The 21,919-nt window shown below is 40.1% G+C and overlaps 2 protein-coding genes across 4 annotated transcripts in view; both read right to left on the reverse strand.

The window, feature by feature from the left end:
- ctsl (cathepsin L) overlaps nucleotides 1–21,919 on the reverse strand; it is a 34,252-nt gene that overhangs the window by 4,309 nt on the left and 8,024 nt on the right. The window contains exons 1-6 of one of the 2 annotated variants that reach the window (XM_036143541.1): nucleotides 4,139–4,315; nucleotides 3,409–3,531; nucleotides 2,211–2,363; nucleotides 1,206–1,430; nucleotides 913–1,078; nucleotides 83–200 (exon numbers count right to left, since the gene is read on the reverse strand). In XM_036143541.1, the coding sequence (XP_035999434.1) occupies nucleotides 83–200; nucleotides 913–1,078; nucleotides 1,206–1,430; nucleotides 2,211–2,363; nucleotides 3,409–3,531; nucleotides 4,139–4,303 (950 nt within the window). In that variant the 5' untranslated portion in view covers nucleotides 4,304–4,315. Of the gene's footprint in view, nucleotides 1–82; nucleotides 201–912; nucleotides 1,079–1,205; nucleotides 1,431–2,210; nucleotides 2,364–3,408; nucleotides 3,532–4,138; nucleotides 4,316–21,919 lie in introns of those variants that run through there. The other variant, XM_036143540.1, reaches the window with a different exon arrangement.
- On the reverse strand, nucleotides 12,184–21,178 carry LOC105938167 (cathepsin L1). Of its 2 annotated transcripts, none has more exons than XM_036144387.1 (8): nucleotides 20,481–21,178; nucleotides 18,634–18,779; nucleotides 18,208–18,330; nucleotides 16,182–16,334; nucleotides 14,899–15,123; nucleotides 14,626–14,794; nucleotides 13,916–14,018; nucleotides 12,184–13,683 (listed from the first exon to the last, which is right to left on the reverse strand). In XM_036144387.1, the coding sequence occupies exons 1-8, from the start codon at nucleotides 20,716–20,718 to the stop codon at nucleotides 13,581–13,583; spliced, it is 1,260 nt and encodes a 419-aa protein (XP_036000280.1). In that variant the 5' UTR covers nucleotides 20,719–21,178; the 3' UTR covers nucleotides 12,184–13,580. The 2 variants fall into 2 exon arrangements, with proteins under 2 accessions (XP_036000280.1, XP_036000281.1); XM_036144388.1 differs by having other exon boundaries at nucleotides 18,875–21,175.

Consider the following 21,919-nt stretch of genomic DNA (forward strand, 5'->3'; position numbering starts at 1 on the left):
AAAAACAAACTTATAAATATTTATGTTGTAATTTATCAATAAACCAGCAGCATCGTTAACATTTAATTCAGATCTCACTGACCTGTTCTTGACGATCCAGTAGTTATCAACAGAAAAAAGGGATTTTTGGAAACCATAACCAACAGCCAGGACACCGTGGTTAAGTCGGGAGCTACTGCAAAACGGTTCATAGTAGATACCTAAAACACAAAGAATCACTTCAAACCAGCTTTTAACACAGCTCCTTTAAATTTGTAATTCTGCAGCTGCTGAGCAAATCCTCACATTGGAGCTGTAGTTTCATCAAAGCTCCTTTTATCATCCATCCAAACATTCATTGTCTAAACCTACTTGTCCCCACATGGTTGCAGGGGGTTTCTGGTACCTACGTCCAGCAGGAGACAAGTGCAGAAAGTGTAAATAAGTCAACCTAACTACTGTTTTTTGACTGTGAGAGGAAGCCAGAGTACCTGGAGAGACTTCATGCATGCACAGAGAGAACATGCAGAAACATCCCCATCCCCTTGACTTGTACCTATTAGGAAGTTACTTAAATAGAACCTGTCTGACAACATGAAGTAGGCCAAAAAGTGCTCAAAAAGCACCATATCAACTCTCCAATGTGGCTTTGGTAAAACAATTTCTGCAAAGACAGCCGGACCAAAATTTATAGTCAATGATTGAAAAGGCAAGAACCTAATGGCTGTTGTGACCCAGGGTGGCAGAACAGCTTTAAATTTAGGGAATAAACATTTTTCTTATATAGGGCCAGACTTTTTTGGTTGGACTTTTTCCCCCTTATTGAATGAAATTCCCATGCAATAACACCATTTTAAATTTACTAAATTGTTTTGTCTGATATCGAAGTTTGTTCGGTGATCTGAAACGTTTCAGAGACAATTAAAAACTGACCTGACTGGTAAAATTGAAAAGAAACATGACCGGCATCGATGGCAACAGAAACGGGCCCCACAGCTGCCACGGCGTCCATCAGCGCTCGTTCGCTGCCCCGGGAAATGTCAACAATCCCTGAGACGTTGGCACAGTTGTAATCTGGGTTGTACTGACAGATCTGCTCCTAACAATGACAAAAAAGAGCTTATAGTCAGAACGGGGCTTGAAGGTATAAAATATATACAGATGAGGAGTTTGGCTTCAACAATTGTGTAGATAACGATTTTAAGGATTTAAACTATAACACCTACTCTTCCCACATATGGGTAGGATGCCTCAGAGTCCAGACCCTGGTTGGACATAACATACTGGAAGGCCCAGTCCATCCAACCCCCGTTACAGCCCATATTGCCCTGAGGTCCAGAACAGTCCACCAGGTTCTGCTCGCTCAGCGACACCAGCGTACCCGTCTTCCTGAACTGTTGGCCCTCCAGAGCCCCAGTAGCACTGAAAGCCCAGCAGGAGCCACAGAGACCCTGAAGACGAAAAAAAAAAATAATATATATATATATATTTAAGGCAAAGTTAATAGTGATGCACAGAGACAGCTGTTTTATCATAAAATCAAGTGGAAAAAAATCTCTCGTTATTCCGATTACAAACAATACAGCAATTATTGGGTGCTGCTGAAATTAACATTTGCTGATTTGTACTTATAAATGGCGGCACATTGGAAAGTCTGTAGGTTTTTCATCCTGCCTGGAAGTTTGCTACTAAGAATTGCTGCCTTAATGCCAAGGAGGAGAAAAGTGGAGCATTACTGTTTTCACTATAGCGCTCCGCTTGATATCTATGCAAAAAACTTTATTGGAAATTATTTTGGGATTATTTCAAGACACAGAAATGGAAAAGTAAAAGTAAATATGCAACTGAGGCGATGGTGAGAAGGGAAGAGGAAACGGTGGAGCAGGTTGCAGCTAAAGTGGAGGTAGAGAGAAGCGTGGCTGGTCAGACGTCTTGTTTTGGTCTACAGACTGTTCAGCAGCCAAACTCGTGGTGAAATGTCACTTATTTCTCCTTTAAGTCTTTGGCTGTTGATCCTAAATTAATCTGTTGATATTTAAGTTCTGTAAAAGTGGGAAAATATCCTTACCTGATTTTTAGTGAGGGGAAAACTTCTGCAACACTTGAAGTACTGTGAAACCAATTTTAAGAGCAGACCAACGTATTCCAGGTTGTTGCCTTCATGATGACCATGATGAAGACCACAAGCTGAAAAGCCAGATTTTCATTTCTCTCTATGCACCTGCGAGTACCTGGTTTTTGACAGGAGTGACGTAGCCCCTCTCCCTCCAGTCCACAGCACTAGGGACCTCCAGGAAGTTGGGCTTCATGAACAGTGACTTCTTAAGCTTTCCCTCAGTTTGGGGCTTGTAGCCATTCATTATCTGGACAAACTCTTCATTTGTCTGTGGAAAGAGTGGAAATCTGGATTTTTTTATATTGAGCACTTTTTTTTGTATTTCCAACATTTTGCTTTTTATCTAGGTTTCTATTGCCAGTTCTTTTTTAATTCCCAACCATTATTGACTGTTCCTTTAGAGATACATAATTTAGAGATAGGATTTGTCTCAGATTGCTTTTCACTATTTGGTGTAAATTCTTAGTTAGTAGATGATCACCTGCAACTATCTGCTGATGTAGCATGTAAAGCTAATTAGGTCCAGACCGTCAATGGGTAAGTAAATTATTCTGTTTGCAAAGATTTGGTTACGTACAGAACTGACTCCAGGGTTTTAAAATCCCTGTTAAACCCCATAACACTGTCATGCATACCTCGTTTCCAACCAATTGTGATGTGAATTTTGAGTGAACTTTTAAAATGTTGCAAAAAACAAAATGTGAATTATGTGTGTTTCCATCCACTGGTTTGGTGTGAATTAATCAGGCTACCAACAATGTAATTTCCTTAGAAGCTGACAGTACACATGGCTTCAATAAACAGGAAGTAGAGGTTGCAGACCACACATCTGAGGAAAATGGAGAGAGGTTTTGAGGAATGTAAGCGATGTTACCGGCTGTCTGGAGATGTAGAAAAGTTATAGGAATATCCAGGAAATCGGTGACGGCAAAAAGAACTGGTTGTTTCTAATAAATGGTTGTTACGTCAGAACTTATTCGGCAAATGTGCTTTTATTTCCTGTTTAGCATTACCTCTTTTTGGAAAAGCCAAAAAGCCACCAAAAGTGAGTATGAAAACATTTTAGTAAAATTGAAGTTATTTCAAATTTTGCCATTTCCATCAACCTTTTGTAATGTGATAATTCCAAAATTGCATAAAGAGGCATTGATGCAAACATGGCTTATGTCTCCTTTACTTCATCTAACAACATCACATTTACTCCTGTAAAACTGTTACTCACAGTTTTTGTGCCTTACATTTACATTTACCTAACAAAGATATGCTGTTTTAGGTTAATAATGTTCTCTATATGTTGATACTTCCTGTCTCACCATATCTCCAAACTGGTTCATGCCCAGGGTGTAGGAGTGTTTGCCCATGGAGTGCTCCAGGTTGTGGAGCTCAATCTTCTTCAGGTTCTTCTCCCAAACCATTCGCTTCCAGCCCTCCTCTCTCTGCATCACAGCAGAAAAGCAGCTTTAAACAGTGGTTTGCTATCTACATTAACATCTATGTTATGTTTCCAGGAACACCATACATTCAGGACCTGCATGAAGGGGCTTGTTCAGAAATCTTTCTATGCTGCCCACGTTGGTCCGATAAACAGATAATAGAAAAAGTCAGGAGCTGAAATGGTTCACTTCCTTAATCTAATCACATACATGATGTCAGGAGCTGATTCCAGTTTCTTCCTTGATTTGGTCAGATACTTGAGGTGTATGACTTTTTGTGTATTTGGCATAAAATCTGTCATTTTTTGGGTATGAAGTCTCTGGTTGTAAAGTTACACAAAAATGTCAGTTATATTTTATCTTTGCAGAAGTACCATATGTTTTTGTCTGAATTAGTATATTTTCCGATTTTATTCCCGACATTTGCTTTTAGACAATATTTTGAAATAAATGTGTACAAAGCAGAGTAATTAATGTCTGAATTATTAGACTAAGATTGAATTATTTCTCTACTAACTATCTTTGAGTGACTGTTTAAGTTCTAGATATGGAAAAAGAAAGCCTGCCTTGTTCCAACTAGCCCCAAATCAATAAAAATACAGTGAATCACCTGATCGTAGATTTTATTATAGCGGTTCTTCCACAGCTCCCAGTGCTGATCCAGCATCGGGTCCCGATCTGTGGCGGACGAGTCTGCAGCCACGCACAGCGTCAGAACAAGCAGAGGCAGCATGGTAGCAGCGTCCTGCAGGAAAAATAAAATAAAGTCATTCATAAACCTGTTTCCCCACTTTAACAGTTGTTGTGGTTAATGAACCGACTCCTGCAGAACTACAGAACATATGCATAAAGCCCTTTTTAGGCGACGCGGCAATATCCTGGCATATATTAGGCCAACATGCAAGAAAACCTCATCAGTCACCAGACGCTCTGAATTTATTTTGATTCTGCTTAAATAAATAAATCCCTCAGATCCTTTTTGGGTTTTCATTTCTTTTCATTTATTTCATCCCATTTCACATTTCTCTGTGAAAAACTGTGAAAGCAAAGATGTGAATTATTCGGGACAAGCAGGAATTTAACAAAGCGCATTCCTAACCGTCTAATCTTTGTCATTTAACACATCCGTAATGTGATATTCAGCTGTTTCAAATCATAATAAGACATATTGTTTTCAATTTAGAAGGTTTGTTTTGTTCTGTGGCTTTGAGAAATGTTGCATCTATAAATCTGTAGCATCTGAAAAGCTGTGCCCAGCGTACTGGCTTTGACTTTGCTAGGAAGGTGGATCTCCTCCATGCCAGTGTCCCTCATACGATCATGTTTAATTATTTACCTGCTAATTCATTGGAAACAGTTTGTCAAACTTCACCGTAAGTGTTCTCATCAATGATCATAACTGTTTGATTCATTAGAAAATAATAAGATCTAAATAAAACATATGAAAAAGGGAAATACCGTAATTCATATTTAACTGTAAAAGCATCAAAAAGAATTGTAATGGCATTCCTAGTTCTGAGTATGAAAACTGTGGAAAACAAGCTTTCCATATTTAGTTACAGAAAGATCAAAGCCCCTGACTGATAAAAGCCTGGAAGGCATTTAATATGAATTAACCAGTAAAACGACACTTAAAGATTTCCATCAGATAAATGTAGGTACCGACTAATTAAAGGAACACACAGCTGCGCAAATTAAAACAATAAAACTCACTTTGCTGCTGAAGGCAATCAAGCAAAGAAGTACTGTCAGTGGTAGAAAGGCTCTGAACTTGTGATTCTCCGCGAGATGAAACTGTTGAGCAACCCGATTTGTCCGCTCCTGTACAGGTAACTCCAGGTGTTACCGCCGACGTCACGGAGGAGCCTACTCCACCCCACCCCCTCTCTGACGAGGCGCTGAAAGACAGGAAGTGTTTAATGCAGAGGCCATTTAGGCAGAAAATGTTTCCCTTTAACACAACTTGTTAAAACTGGATCAATTTACACACTGCTGAATGCTATTTACCAATAAAGGGACTTCTGATGCAGCTGGACTTCATTTTGGGGCATCAGCGAAAAGGGTGCAGAAAACAAATGCACATCTCACTTTTCAGCTTTAATTATATAAAGGAAAAACATGTATCTTTTTGTTGAAAGATGGGGTAATATTTCTTTATATGCTGTTGAAGCTGCATTTTGTCCTCATTTCTGCAGCTGATTTGCAGAAAGCAGCTGTCAATGATGTCAAGCTTGTGGAAACCGGGAGGGGGGGGGGTATTAACAAAAGCTGTTGATATGAATTACTTTGCCTACCTTGCAGCAACGACTCCCACCTTTTCAATTTCTACCAACAGAGGGTCCAGATCAACTCACAGCACTATTTTGTTCATGTAAAGATCATTTACAGCTCTACATTACGGTATTTGTGTTAGATTTGTGCACTGAATAAACATCCTTCAACTGTCCAAAAAATTACACCAAATTTAACACACACACACACACACACACACACACACACACACACACACACACACACACACACACACACACACACACACACACACACACACACACATCTAAACAGTTATCATTTACAAAATTGGTAGATGTCAAACCACGCCTGCTGTGGTTTGACATCCCCTCTCGTACATGGTTCAGCGGCGCCAGCCAATCAGCAGGCAGGTTTAGCCTGGCCCGCCCACTCAGCTCTCTGGTGTCTCTCACAAACAACCACACGGCTGCTGCTCAGACTCTGAGAGAGAGAGACCGCAGCAGCGGTAAAACATGAAGAGGGAAAGTAGAGCCGTTTGGCTATTTTTTAATACCGTAAATGAAATCAATCAGTATGTTTTGTAAAAAAAAAAACTGTTAAATTCAGTGGAAACACAACAAAGTTATCTAAGCACGTGAAAAACTATGAGCAAGAAAACATCGAGCGACAGAAACGGAGAGAGGAGATGAAACTTCTCTGATTGCCCCGACAGACCCACAGACTGACGTCTCTGACTGAGGCGTTTCAGTCCTCCAGAGAACATCCAGGTAGATTAGAGTGGTCATCTTCAGCAGCACTTCATGTTAACTTTCAAAGTAGATATTATATATCATATGTTACTGGAGCCCACACAGAAAATGGAATTAAGACCTTGAAAGAACCCAGTACATATTACTTATTATTTAATTGTAATAATAAAATAATAATAATTATTATAATTAATAAATAATAATTTAAACTTGATACATCAAGTTTAAATGTCAAAATGATCGGTATCGCTTTGATAGCGCTGATACTCACCCTGTATAGTTCTTCATAATACCCGAACTCTGAAAAAATCATGGATCTGGTAAGCTGGTGTTATGCCAGAAGCTGTTTGAATATGCTTATTATTATTATTAATTATAATTTGGTATTACAATTTAAGTAATAAGTCATTCAACTCAAAATTCCGCTATAACAAAATATAGATCAAATGGTGGTAATATTAGGCTAGAAGCTTGTAATGATTTATACTACTAATGCATTAATGAATTAGCTGTTATGAACTAATTTATGCTGGAATAAATTATCTGGTCGGATTTTAACCGAAGAGGTTTATCCGGCAGACTGTGAGAACCCCAATATGACTGCACTTATAGTTTAAATCCTTATTCCTTATCACCCATCCAATGATAATGTCTCTGTGTTAATATCAGATGTTAACTCCGATAGGAGGTAGCTCTGAATTCTGGATAACCATGCAACTGTGAATTGGATTTAACACAAAACAATTTCTATTCCGCAGTTGTTGTTTTTATTGAACCAAAAGCAATTCCCTGTTACAGTAATTCTCTGATTCAACAACCTCGGAATTCTACTCGCTACTAAACTAAACACGCAAAATATATGTGGAAATAAAAGTCAAAAATGGATTAAAATGAGAATTAGCAAATCTTAGTTCAACTCACAGTTGTCTAAACCTCACATTCAAGACGTCGGCATTTGACGTCGCAGCATTGAGAGACAGGAACCCGCTTCGAGAATCCGGACGGACGCCGCCAGGCTCTGACAACAGCTAGGTATACTTAGCTAGGCGACACTCTCCCATGATGGCGACTATGATGACGTATGATCTACAAATTTGCGTGATGCGTGAAGGGAGGTCCTAATGATGTCACCACGCTAACGCTAATAGGGTGGTACCTTGGCCAGAGGGGAAGCGCCGGTTTAAACAAACCGCAAACTGAGCTCCAACAAAGAGATTGAAATTCCTGATAAGGACAGGAAAGATAGAACGGAGAAAGGGAAAAAGATGGAATAAGTTGGAAAAAGAGTTACAGAAGGACCCGTAGTAGGGTCTTTATGAACCACAAAATCAAACACAGCCAAAGTCGCCTTCACAAATGCATGCACATACAAAGGAAATATTCCGCAAAATAAACCCAACTCCGCCTTGGAGTAAAAAGCATTAACCTAACCTCCTAACACCTGCCCAGGCACATCTGGAAAAAATAAATAAAAGGGGAGAACTCCGTTACTTTGAGGTGATTCAGGGGTGAAGTCCCAGCTCCGGGGTCCGCGAGTGTCCTGGAGCTCTTGATGAACGCAGGTGCGCGCGGCCGCGGAACCAGGATGAGAAAGTCCCTCCGTCTCTCTCTGTCCGGGCTTTCAGATGCTTTGCTTGGCCCAGAAAAAACGTAGTCCTCTTTCGATCACTGGGAGATAAGGTGGCTCCCAGTCTTTGATCAGAGGTAATTCAAAAGTACCTTTTAAGTCGACCTCCTGCGTCAGCAAAGCAGGGAATAAAGTTTGGTTTGAAAAATCTCGGTCCAGCGAGAAACTCGAGCACGTGGCGTGGGAGTTTGGAGTAGCAGCTGCGTGCCTTCCCTGACTGGCTGAATGCCAAGAAGGAAGATCTTTGTGTGTGATCTCTTTCCATACTAAAGTTATCTCGTTGCTATGGTCGGTGGCAATTTTGGGCCGCGTTGCATGATGGGAGTTGGTGGCCATTTTGACCACATTGCATCATGGGAAATGCAGTCCGTCATGTCCTGAATAGGATAGGTCACGCATGACGTCAGCGCTACATCCGGGTTCCGCGGGTAGGCAAAAAACAGGACTGTTTTCGTCTACTACATGACGAAACAGGTGATTTAGAGCGTACTTTTAGTTCGTTTATTTTTGGGAATCTAGACAATGCCTACAACTTGTTGTGCTCCCGGTTGCACACAGAGGCATTCCAAATCGTTGGATGTACGTTTCTGTCGTTTACCGAAGGAGGAAGGACGAAGAAAGAAATGGATATTTCCAATGAAAAGAGCGCAGGCAGACACTCCCAATGGACTGGGGGAGCCATCATACTACGACAGAATTTGCAGTCTACACTTCATCTCCGGTAAATACAACTTAATTCTGCTCTAGTCCTTGTTCCACAGCGGCGGAGGGAACAAGGTGTCCTTTATTTGTTTATAGGACAGCTTGTCTTATAAACAAATAAAGTATTTGGATACTGCCTTCCCTTATCAATGTAACTCCTGGATTGTTATGGCATAGAGCTCAGAATTCCCCCCCGCTCCCTCCTCCCCCGCTGACATCTGCGGATGCTTTCTGAACTGTTGGCCGGCTGATAACATCAAGGACAACGGCCTCTGGAGAGCGTTCACGGAAATATAAACACTTTCACCCAAACAGACACACATAACTGATGCTCACAAATACAGATGAACCTACACACGACAAATCTACAATGTTTACCTTCTGCTATATGTGTCTCGTCTTATTTGTGCTTTTTATGCAAGAGGTTTTTTGATATCTCAAACTGTATCCTGTAATAGGATATATTATGAGTTATGTTTTTTTCCTCCCACCTTCCTTTTGTTTGTGGCCTCTATTTATTCACAGAGTAATGGCAGCGCCCTGTGGGCACCACGTAAGGTGGTTCCTTGGCAGCAAGGCCTCAGTAAATCGTCTCCCCCTGAAATATTTGTGATGTTTGTGATGGTGGTTGTACTGAAACAGCAATTTCCCTCTGGGATTATTAAAGTATGTCTGATTCTGATTCGGAGTCTGTATTTACTTCGAATCGAATCAATTAAAAATTCCCAGTATCGCACACCTCTAGCGGGGAGCTGTGGGAGGTGGGGGGGGGGGGGCAGCGTGTTTTTGAGGAGGAGACAGAGAGAGCCATCCCTAGCGATAACAGAGACAGTGCAGGTGGAGAGGCTTACTGCCCGATTGGATAATCTGAGCATAGTGGCTCAGAGACGAATCACAGCGTTAATTTTAATGATCCCGCGTTATGGCCAACAGAACCGACTGATTCTGATCGAATGAATGTTGTGCTTTTAATGGCTAAAAGGAAGCCTTTCTCAGAGATTCAGAGGGCAGAGAATTCCCAAAGCATCTAACATATTCTACCTCCTGCAATAGAAGGGAAAAAATTGTTAGGGACTGGCTAGTGGTGGTGGCAGGTGAAGGGGGGGGGGGGGGGGGGGGGGGCTAAGAAAACTGCGTTGTCCCGGGCCCTAGCAAAGCTAACAGCTGGCCTGTGTCAAACTGTTTAAGTTTTTTAATGTCTGCATGTTTCTGTGTCTGCAAGTTACATTATGCCCAATGGTGCTGTTGCTCTTTAATTGCTCTTCTGTTTTCTGTTTTTTAAGGAACTTTTGAAAAAGCATTTTATGGGCACTTGTTAAGATAACATTTCTCACTGACTTTGCAATAGAAAACAAATACCATGGAACAATCTTCCTGGTATGACGGCAATCAATTACACAAAATAAGAGATTGTGCGTTTCTGGCTGAAAGACCACAGTTAAGGGCTTGATGATGGATTAAGCGGTCTGGAAAATGGATGGATGGATGATGTGCGCGCCTCCTCAGAATGCAGGAATGAACAGAGATGTTCACACCTATACACGTTTTCATACTGTTTAGCTTTTAAGGTTAGGTTAAAAGACGAGAAATATATATATATGTCTTGTGTTATATTAAAAACACTTAATAAAATAAAATAATCTGCTCTTTAAATGATGTTTGAATATTAAAAATGGAAGATTGAATGATACACAGCTTTAATTTAAGCATGATGCATAATAATATTATTATTTTTTTTAACTTCTCAAAGCCCATGTCCGATGAGTGCCTTGCTCTGCCACTGCGGCTAAATAATCCATCCGTCTTCAGGAGAAAGTCTGCCGTTCAGGACTGCGTTCCGAGTGCACAAATGCACCGTGGGTCCAAAGCTGTTTTTGTTTTTGTCTTCCTCATCTTCGGTTGACGTCAGTTGGAAACTATAAATGCTCTCTATCTGCAGACGCGGTTATTTCCGCTGATCTCTCCTGATACAGAATGGATAAGATACTCCAGCGCCCCGGTGAACATGTACTCCCACAGCGGAGCGCTTCACAGCAGCGGTTAAGTTATTGTGCTTATCCGTTTGTGTTAGTTTTTTCATCATCATCATCTCTAGTTAACGCCAGCTGGGAACTATGAATGTTCTCCAAAGTTCGTTCAGTTCGTTCCATCTTCTTCTCAAGTCACAGAAACTCGGTTTCTCTTTCAAACTGGTTAAGTAGCTACCCTCTGTCTGAGGGTCCTGTTTGGTTTGAAATGGACTGGGATCGTGTGTTTAGAGAAAATCCTCCTGAGTTTTTCAGAGACTCCAGCAACGTACGGGACCCTCAGACAGAGGCTGGCCCGTCCTAAGGACAGAACCTCCAAGTCTAAGATGGTGTCTGCAGTTCAGTCAGTGAGGAATGTTCTGATCTTTACACTGGAGAACCCAAACAACCTGTCCACAGACGCATGGCTCAGCTCAGGAGAGCTACCTCCTCAGGACAAGACTCAGCTGTCCACCGGCACCTAAAGGACAAAGGACACTCTTTGAGGACCAAAATGTTCAAGCTTAAAACTCCACACTACTCCAGACATTTTGAATTGAGAAAACCTCGTAGATGGGAAGTGAAACGTCTTCAGCTTCAGAACAGAAGTCCAGTTGTTGTATTTTTTTTAACCTTTTTGGACTAATCATGACCTGGATGACCGAGAAACGTCACCAACATTTACTGATCAGCGATGAGCAACATTGGTCGGCGGACTGGACAGTGGGGGGGGTCAATGAGGCAGACTTCATGCACACACCTTGATGACACACTCCTGTCCGGTCTCCTGGTCAGACAAGTTCAAAGTCCTGCCAGTACTCTCACTCAACAGGCAAACTTTCTCTCTACATATTAATTCCTGCCATTTCAGGTTTAAAGAACCTATATTTGTCTGGTAAAGAAAAAAGTTTTTTGTTTTTTTTACGTAAGGTATTATTAGTTAAAAGATGCAATTTGATAACAGTTGACTAATTGACTGAGTATGTCTAGGCTTTGCCTAGTCTGTGCACAAGTGGAGGAGCGGGTTTAGTATTCTGAGGGTTTCTCATTGGGGGAAAAATAGTGGGGGGGGGAAGCTTACAGTTCAAACTGAACTGTTTTCCTCACTAACAGTTTGTATTTCAGCAGAATCGGGTATAGTTCCTTTAAAACACATTCCCTTAAGGGTTTTAGGGTGTGTACTGTACCCACTGGCCTCAGAGTTAGCATTAGGTCCACTGGGGTAAGAGAGGCAACTTTTAATGGGAAAACTATTAGGAACATCTATTTGCAGTGGATCATGTTTCATGGTAACAATCAAGAGTCTCAACATACCACACAGGTTTCACATCTTTTATTACTTTGTGTAAAAGCTGACAACAATCAAGAATCCAAAAAGTGATAGAAGGTCAACAAGCAGCAGAGCTACATATACTTCATATATATGTTTATTTGGATAAACCAGGGGTGTCCAAACTTTTTTGTCACGTGGCCCAAAACTGTCAAGACATAAAACAAGAACAAACAAAATTTCCTCAGAATTTTTTTTTAATTCTTGCAGTATTTATACGTTCACAAACACACGAGAATCCATTTTGTTCTGCTGCTATCACATCTGTTTTATTAGAATCCACAATTTCTTTTTTAAAACCTTTGAACAGCAATAAGTGCCTCGACTAGCTTACCTTCTTGTGGTTTCTCATGATGCCTGCTGCTAACGGTTTAATTTGATAACGTGATTGGCTAAAACCAACCTTTGGTAGGCGGGCACTAGGTGTCGCTTCGCCCAATCAGCTCAGAGAGTTCTGTTCTGGGATCAGTCCCATTTGATAATGTGCAGAACGTAAAGTGCTACACATTATCAACCTGGCTGGCCAGGTTACCACAAAATATGAGAATGTAATATTTTAAACATATTAGTCAGATTTTCTGCAGAACAGAAATGTGTAACTCATTGTAGATCCAAAACTTAAAGGGTAACTTCCAAATTGACTTTTTTCTGCTAATAAGCTGCACATGTGGATGTCTTAGAGTGCTGTCTACATTCAGTTAGTTTATTTACATGGAAATCTACATAGCTGTTCACCCCCACACCTTCCTGGTCCCCGGGAACTGCCTCATTTAGGCGCGTTCTGGGTGATGTGAGGCTTTGGGGGGGTGAGTTACATCTTTAAAAGATTTTACACATTTGTCTTATTAAAAGATGTTCATCTAGTTTGCAAATTCTTGCTCAATTGATTTATTTATTTTCTGTCTATTCTTAGTGATGAGAAAATGATTAGGGTCTTTCTTTGAAAACACCTGCCGTATTTAGCCAATTTTAATAAATGAATTAAAGGCAGATTTGGTTCGCCAAAGTCTGCATTTCAGTCAAATCAATTTGATAGACGTGATCCTATTTACTATGAAGTCTGAAATAATGTTAAAAATGAGCGTGGTTATTAAAAGACCAATACTTTGTGTTGTGCCTAATAGTCACAATTGTAAGAAGATTTAATTAATCTGTAATAATTTTGCCCTAATCAACCACGTCTTCTTTTGGGCCAAATTGTTGTTGAATTGCAGTTGGGGCCACACAAAATCAGTCCAGGGGCCACAAATGGCCCCAAGGCCGCATGTTGGACACCCCTAGCATAAACCTTTGCAATTTCTCCTGCTAACAAAAAAAGCACAACTTTGAGACTTTATTCTCCTTCTTCGGCCCAAACGCTGCAGGGCAGTAAGAGGGAATATTGCTCAGAGGATAAGAGGAAAAGTGGCATCTGTTGCAATGCCACAGTTGTTTTGTCGGTCTTTCGCCATGTAGATGTAGCCATGGTTGCCCCACTTTCCACTCCAGCTGCAACGAGACAAAATTATTAACATTATCATGTCGACTCCAACTGGGATTTAGATTGTTTTCACTGAGAAAACATAAAGAAAGAAGCAGAAAAATGAACCCGCGCTGAAAGACAGCTGGGAAAACTGAGCAATCGCTAAAGGGATAAAAGACCTTAAAATGCAAAACCCATAAATGAATTAGTCAAGAACTAAAAACTTGACAAGAAAGTAATGTTAAAGATCTCACTGACCTGTTTTTTACAATCCAGTAATTCTGATCAGAATAGCCGTAACCCACCAGAAGGACGCCATGGTTCAGCCGCTCGGCGCTGCAGTTCTCCTCGTAGTAGACGCCTGAGACACGCAGAGAATCACTTAAAGCTGCTAGTTTACACTCAGAGAGAGCTTCATGTTCCCGTTAGGCTCAGTGGGCTCATCAGAAATCATCCTTTTGTTTGTTAATGACAATATGAATGATGTTAGCACAAAACAGACGTGTTGTTTTAACACATTCTAACCATTTAAAGCAGTGGTGTCTAGACGTTTTCATACTTAGGCCAAAATCATCCAGTCAAAAGTGATATAAAGCGAATGTGCAATAATAAAATGTGCAATAAATAGTATTTTTTTAAGGACAAGAGATCTGTAAATTATTGTAGATCCCAAACCGATGTACAACTGATCTATTCTCTGCAATAAAAGTGGCTTCAGATGTAATAAATCAATTAAACGTAAGTTTGGGTGCACCAAGTCGCAGGATATTTGTAGTCCTGTTTACTACGAAATGATAATAATAATAATAATAATAATAATAATAATAATAATAATAATAATAATAATAATAAACAAATAGCATTATTATCAAACCAGGAGTACTCAGTATTGTTCCTAACATTTTCCGTTGTGAGATTTCACTAAACAGAGGAAACTTTTTAGATGCCACAGAATTTCAGCGCCTTACCTGACTGGTAAAACTGGAAGGAGTCATGGCTGGCATCTATGGCAACAGAAATTGGCCCCATGGTGGCCACGGCCTCCATCAGGTCTTCCTCGCTGCCACTGGGAATGTAAGCGTACCCGTCGATGGTGATAGCGTTGTGGGACTTATTATAGAAGCATCGCTGGTTCTCCTGCAGGTCAAAGAGCAAAAGTTGAGCTTGATGTTAGTCACCGTTAAGAAGGAGGCGGTCTGTGACGTAGAAGCTCGTTAACATCTGTCGCCGTGTCGACGTACCGCGGCCACATACGGGTACGACGCCTCAGAGTCCAGACCGCCGTTCATGTAGACATACTCAAAGGCCTTCTTGGCCAAACCACCGTTGCAGCCATTGTTGCCCACAGGTCCAGAGCAGTCGATCAGGTTCTGCTCGCTCAGCGAAACCAGTCTGCGGGTGGCGCTGAACAGCTGACCCTCCAGAGATCCAGTGGCGCTGAAAGCCCAGCAGGAGGCACAGTGACCCTGAGGACAGCACAGAGGACGATGGTTGGGACGCGTTAACAGGACAAATGATCCCAATCCTCAGAGTTCCACTCATACAAAGGTTACAGTTAAAACCGAGAATTTACAAGCATACTACATATTGTTTTTATTCACACATTCACAGACATTTCTTTTTAGAAGTTGGTAAAAAATGCCTTTTATCGTGTATAAATGCTATGGATTTACCTCCACAAGCTTCAGTAAAAGGTTTGCTGGAATTTTGGCCTTTTCCTCCTGACAGAAATGTTTTAACTGAGTCAGGTTAATAGATCGCCTCGCTTCACTCTCAGCTCACCCCGCAACATTTTCCATGGAGGCCAGAGGTTTGTGATGGTAACGCTTTTTACCTTTTTATCTCATGTTTATAATCACCATCCACTTAGAGGACCATTTTGTGTTCAAGCTTTATCTTCCTGGCTAGAGATGTTTCTTTCTTTTTTCCATGTAGTCTTTTTTCCTATACGTTGTTTTGTGAAGTGCACCAGTCCCTCCTGCATCAATTCATGCCTCGCAACCTTCTCTCTTTTCCCACCAAATACATAAAGGGACCTAATGACCAAACATTTTAATCGTGGTTTCATCAGACAACATATCAAATTCATCTTCAGAGCCTGTCTTTGCAAACTGTAAATTGGATTTTTATGGTGCTTTTGGAGAAATGGCTTCTTCTCTGAGTTTCCTCTCTCTCAGCCCATGTTAGTACTGGTTTCAGCGTGGGCGATCACACTTTCATAGGACACATGTTTAAATGTTAAATATGAGAAACCAAAAGTAAAAACAGGATGTTCAGAAAACAAGAAGCCTTTTGAATGAGTGTCAGATCAGAAGAAACTCAGTTGCTTTCTACTTAAACACTGAGGATTGTTGTCTTGCATACAAAGTATGCTTGCTGCTCCCTGATCTAGCCTATAGCAAGCTGGCCAGGTTTCAGCAGGCAGATGACCTTTCTGACGTACAGATAGTAGAGACGACTCACAAGAAAAATGTTTTAGTCTCTAACCCAGAATTGCAAAGAGGAAACACTTTTAGTTTTTTACCTGGTCCTTAACAGGTGTGACGTAGCCTTCTGTTCTCCAGTCCACAGAAGCAGGGACCTTCAGGAAGCTGGGCTTCTTGAAAAGGGTCCCATTAACAAGCTTCTCTTCTTTAGCTTTGTAGCCGTGCATAATCTCCCTGAACTCCTCCTTAGTCTGTTGGAAGAATTTTCAGTCAGTAGGAAAAGCCACAAATATTTACGCAATTTTTCTGTGGAGAACAAAAAGACAAAAAAAAAAAAAAACACTTGCTTTAGGTTACAGACAACTCAGCTGCTCTTGGAACCCGTCAGGGATGTGTGCTTGGAGATGTAAGTTGTTACAAACAAGCTACAAAAATATTTAATTTTACATTCAATTTTATTTATATAGAACCAATTCCCAAAACATATCATCTCCAGTCTCTTTCCAAAGTCAGCTTCCATCAGATCCTCCAGATTGGTGAGAAAGTTTCCTCTCTAAGGAAACCCAGCAGGTTGCATCAAGTCTCTCCAAGCAGCATTCACTCCTCCTGAAAGAGCGTAGAGCCACAGTGGACAGTCGTCTGCATTGTTGATGGCTTTGCAGCAATCCCTCATACTGAGCATGCATGAAGCGACAGTGGAGAGGAAAACTCCCCTTTAACAGGGAGGAGAACCTCCAGCAGAACCAGAACCAGGCTCAGTGTGAACGCTCATCTGCCTCCACCCACTGGGGCTTAGAGAAGACAGAGCAGAGACACAGAAAGCACAGAAGCTCACATTGACCCAGGAGTACTTTCTATGTTAGAGAAGACAGAGCAGAGACACAGAAAGCTCAGAAGCTCACATTGACCCAGGAGTACTTTCTATGGTAGAGAAGACAGAGCAGAGACACAGAAAGCACAGAAGCTCACATTGACCCAGGAGTACTTTCTATGTTAGAGAAGACAGAGCAGAGACACAGAAAGCACAGAAGCTCACATTGATCCAGGAGTACTTTCTGTGGTAGAGAAGACAGAGCAGAGACACAGAAAGCACAGAAGCTCACATTGACCCAGGAGTACTTTCTATGTTAGAGAAGACAGAGCAGAGACACAGAAAGCTCAGAAGCTCACATTGACCCAGGAGTACTTTCTATGTTAGAGAAGACAGAGCAGAGACACAGAAAGCTCAGAAGCTCACATTGACCCAGGAGTACTTTCTATGTTAGAGAAGACAGAGCAGAGACACAGAAAGCACAGAAGCTCACATTGACCAAGGAGTACTTTCTATGTTAGATGGTAATAGTGGATGATCTGCCTCCCCTGATGATGTCACAGCTAACAGAACACCAGACCAGGTGTACCTTCTATGAAGAGAAAAATGACAGAGAACAAAAAGAACAAACAATGCAGATTGGAGAGCAGTAGGAGAACTCAGCAGGGTGAGAGAAATGGATATTGATGATTTTACATGCCCTGGTGATTGATTTGTTGTGTCATATTCAGAGTTTTAGTAATTTCATACCTGAAGTTTTTGGGGAGAGAGGGCTTTTTGAGCTCACCGTTAATCTTGGCATACCTACCTTCAAGGTGCTTTGATCAGCTCTGACAGCTAAAGATTTAATGTAAATTCTCATGATCTAACTGTAATTTCTACTTCCCCATGTTTGACAATATAGATTTGGAATACATACAGATAAACTCTATTTATTAATTTGAGGACTTTTCAAGGCAATTGGCGGCTTTATGTAGGAGCATCAGAGTAAAGGGAGCTGAAAACAATACGTTGAAAGCTAAGTATTACTTTCCTTTCACCTCATAATTATGTGTTATAATGCAGGCTCCATGATATCCATCAAAGTTTCTAGTTGTAATTAAAGTAAAAGTGTTAAAAAGAAAAAAGGTACAGAGATGTAACAGATGGCTGCTCATCTTGACCTGAGAGGCAATCATGTGTTTCAGAATATGAATAAACTGCTACTCATCATTTTTATGTATTTTACACAATTTACGCAATACACTCCTTCATCAGTATCAATTTCTATGTTGATGTGCCTTTTTAAATTTGAAAGGAAGCCAGTGTCTCACCATGTCTGCGAAGTGGTTCATGCCCAGGGTGTAGGAGTGTTTGCCCATGGAGTGCTCCAGGTTGTGCAGCTCGATCTTCTTCAGGTTCTTCTCCCAAACCATTCGCCTCCAGCCCTCCTCATTCTGCATAAAACACATAAATACGTTAAACTACACACAGTGTTAAAATGACAGGGAGGCAGAATGGGCTTTGTTATTTTTTTAATCACAAGATTTCATTAAAATTAGATCATCTGACTTAAGGTAGGAGCATTTATTTAGTTTTTCTTTAAAAACTTTCTAGCTTTATGTGCTGCTGTGTGTTGCATGGTCTTTATTTTATATTCCAGGATTCTTTACTCTGTGCTGCTGCTCCTGCAGTGGTTCTGGTTTTTGTACCAAGGATACGTGTCTGATGAACTGAGTACACTTTCTGCAGCTCGTTACCTCCTGGTAGGTCTTGTTGTAGCGGTTCATCCACAGCTCCCAGTGCTGATCCAGCTGTGGGTCTGGACTCGACAGGACGGCACTCGTGCAGAACGCCACAACAACCAGGAGCAGCATTATTGCCATTTCAGCAGCCACGCTCAGACCTAAGAAGAGTCAGACCCGTAGAGTCAAAGGATCTCTTACACAGAACCTCTCTGGCAACACGAAGTAGGTTAAGATATGTTTAACAGTGACACACCGACAAAGTTCCTCTATCACCCTGGAAAGGATCACAAAGCCTGGAGAAAACGTGGAACAGTTGTGAAGGTTCCCAGGTTTAGCCGGCCGCCATTTTGGATGGGTCTCTCATGTGACCCCAGTGCATTTATTTCTACTGAGGAAGCTGTCTGCCCGACTAAAATAAATCATAACTGCTTGAATTATTTTCACACGGGTTGGTTTGTAACAAACGGCAGAGATGTGGTTATGATACAGGATGCTGTTACACATGAAAGAACATGTATTAATGCTGAAATACAACATATTTCATAAAGATATGGCCTTTAACAGATGGACATATGGAGTATTAATGTGTAAATATATGATTTCATACTGATATACTGTGTTTTATGCTATTTAATAGACAGAGATGTGGTATGGCATATTATTAAATATGTAAATAAATACATGCTTTCATGCTGAAACACTGTTTTATGCACTTAAATAAAGAGACATGTGATATTAGAAATGAATAAATGTTAATACATTTCATATTTTAATAAAGAAACAAGCTGGATTGTCCAATTAAATTTATTTCTCTCTCTCTTTCTCTCATGTACAAGCATGAGCCTTCACTTCACACCAATAATCCTTTTTTTGCGTGCTGTGCATGCACTCATGCATATAAACTGTTTTTAAAGGCCTGGAAAAGTGATATTTAAAATATCCAGGTCATTCCAGCATCTTAGACTAGCCTGCTTGCAAATAGGGTTAGAGCCCAAGAACCTTGAAAAACAATTGTTTTGCACAACTTTGTGCATGTGTTGGTACTCTGTAAGTCCAGGGTACGAAATTTGGCAACATGATTCAATCTTAGTTTGGGAAATACAGTGATAACAAATTAAGAAACATAACATTATGGTCCATCTGTTGGGTTTCTGCATTGTTCTCAGCAAGTAAAAACTCATCTTTATGGCCAATCTGAGCCCAAAATGGAGATCTGCACCATGTGATTTACTTCCAGTAGCCATCGTTGGTTATTGTAACCGTAAGCTGCAGAAAATACGGGAAAAATTGCTCCCTGTGCGTTTACAGGAAGATACCAGAAACCATCAAACTGAGTAATTTAATGTAGAACGTCCCGTTATCTTCAAGCACAGACATGCAACTACATTCTTCCTTTGGTTCTAGATCAAAGTTCAATCAATCAAAGTGGTTTTGTGTCTATTTTTTAGGGGAAAAAAAACAAAAAAAACTCCAACATTTAAAATCCACTAAATTGTTAAAGTGCACTCCTTCACAAAAAAATAAATTTATTTAACAAGAAAGGATTAAAAAAAACTCAAGAAAAAGGTCTCATGGAGGCCAGTGTTATGAAATTATTAATTATAGAAACCGTAGGGTGGTGTGTTTGTGAGCATAGAACAAACTTTACGTTCTAAGAAAACCATTAAAAGGTGGAAGAATCAGGCAGAAAAAAGGAAATTCATCTTAAAACAAAAAAGCTGCAACAAAACCATTCTTAGGCCTGTAAGATTTCCATTGTGCAAATATTCAAAAACGATAAAGTAAAATAAAAAAAGAGAAGGAAAGCTTATTATTCAGGCGATAAAGCTGAATATTGTGGTATAACTGTTGAAACTTACTGTGAATCCTTTCTGTTGGTGAAGGAGAAGCAGAGGACAGATTCCTTTCTGCACCGAGGAGCGCAGAGGTTTTAAAGGCCAGATTCATCCTAAAATAAAAGCGTTTTCTGATTGGTCCGTTTGCCCAGGTGATGTGATTCCTCCCTCTGAAGACACGCGTCAGCACAACGGCAGGTCCAGGTGACCCGGTCACATGACCCATGGTCCATGGGAGGCATATCAAATGTATTTTACGCATTGTAGTAAAACTCTATGCACAATTATTAGGATTTACAAGAACCAATAAATGAAAAATAAATTAAATTGTCCCACAATAGAAGCCTGGTAAAAATGAAAAAATACTATCTGGTTTACTATTGGCTGGAATAAATATAGAAAATTGCCAAAAACAATTTGTGTCAGCTCATGACAAAATATTAATTTTGTCATGAGCTGCAGGACATGGTGTGTCTATTTTATGATGAGCAGGGCTAAACGCCGCTCTAGCCAAAGTGGACCAATAAAACATTATAATCTATTTCACCAGCTACAATTTAAACAGTTTCGTTTTGGATTGCAGAGAATAAAATAATGAAATAACTGAAAAAATACGGCAAAATTTTAACATACTTCTCAATCAGTTGATATCAACTTTGTGTAGGAGTTCAATAAAGGATTGACATGTTTTTAATAATTACTTGAAATTTTGTTTTTTTATTCCATTATTATTATAAATAATATAAATGAATGCTAATGTATTTTAGCATTCAGTTTTTATCTTATACTCTGCAACTGTGATTTCTGTACAGCACTTTGGTCAACCCCGGTTGTTTTAAATGTGCTTTATAAATAAAGTTTGAGTTGAGTTGTTATTTTCATGTATTATTTATTTATGTTTTTATAAAAAAAATTATTTAGGTTTAATGTATTATTATTATTATTTATTTATATTTTTTTATTAAAAAAGAAAAGAAAAAAAGAAAGAAAAGTATTTTGTTTCCTGTAAATTATGGCTTGCACATTTGGTAAATCTGAAGGCATCTGGTGACCTTCTGCGGTCACTGTCAGGTAAACGCTGCAGCCACAGAGGAGCTGGAAGACTTTAACAAAAGACCAACAGTGTGGAGAGAGTTTCACTATCATGGAGTATGATTTAATATTTTAATTTATGGGACTGTTTTGGTTGCAGGAATATGGTCAGAATGACGCAGCATTAATACAACAGAGAAAGTGATAAATACAGCGGAGTCGTCTACGTTTTAAAAGGACGTGTGTAAGAAAAGTAAATGCAATTCAGAAGTTATGAGGAATATAAATAAATACATGAGATAACAAACATGTGGACGAAGAAGTTGAAGTGAAAGCTACATCAACAAGTAATGAATGAATGGATAATTAAAGTGAATATTTCAGTATAAATGCAATAAACTGTGAAACTTTACACTAACTGCTGATGCAAA

Source organism: Fundulus heteroclitus, chromosome 12 (assembly GCF_011125445.2).
Source record: "Fundulus heteroclitus isolate FHET01 chromosome 12, MU-UCD_Fhet_4.1, whole genome shotgun sequence".
In the NCBI taxonomy this organism is placed as follows: domain Eukaryota; kingdom Metazoa; phylum Chordata; class Actinopteri; order Cyprinodontiformes; family Fundulidae; genus Fundulus; species Fundulus heteroclitus.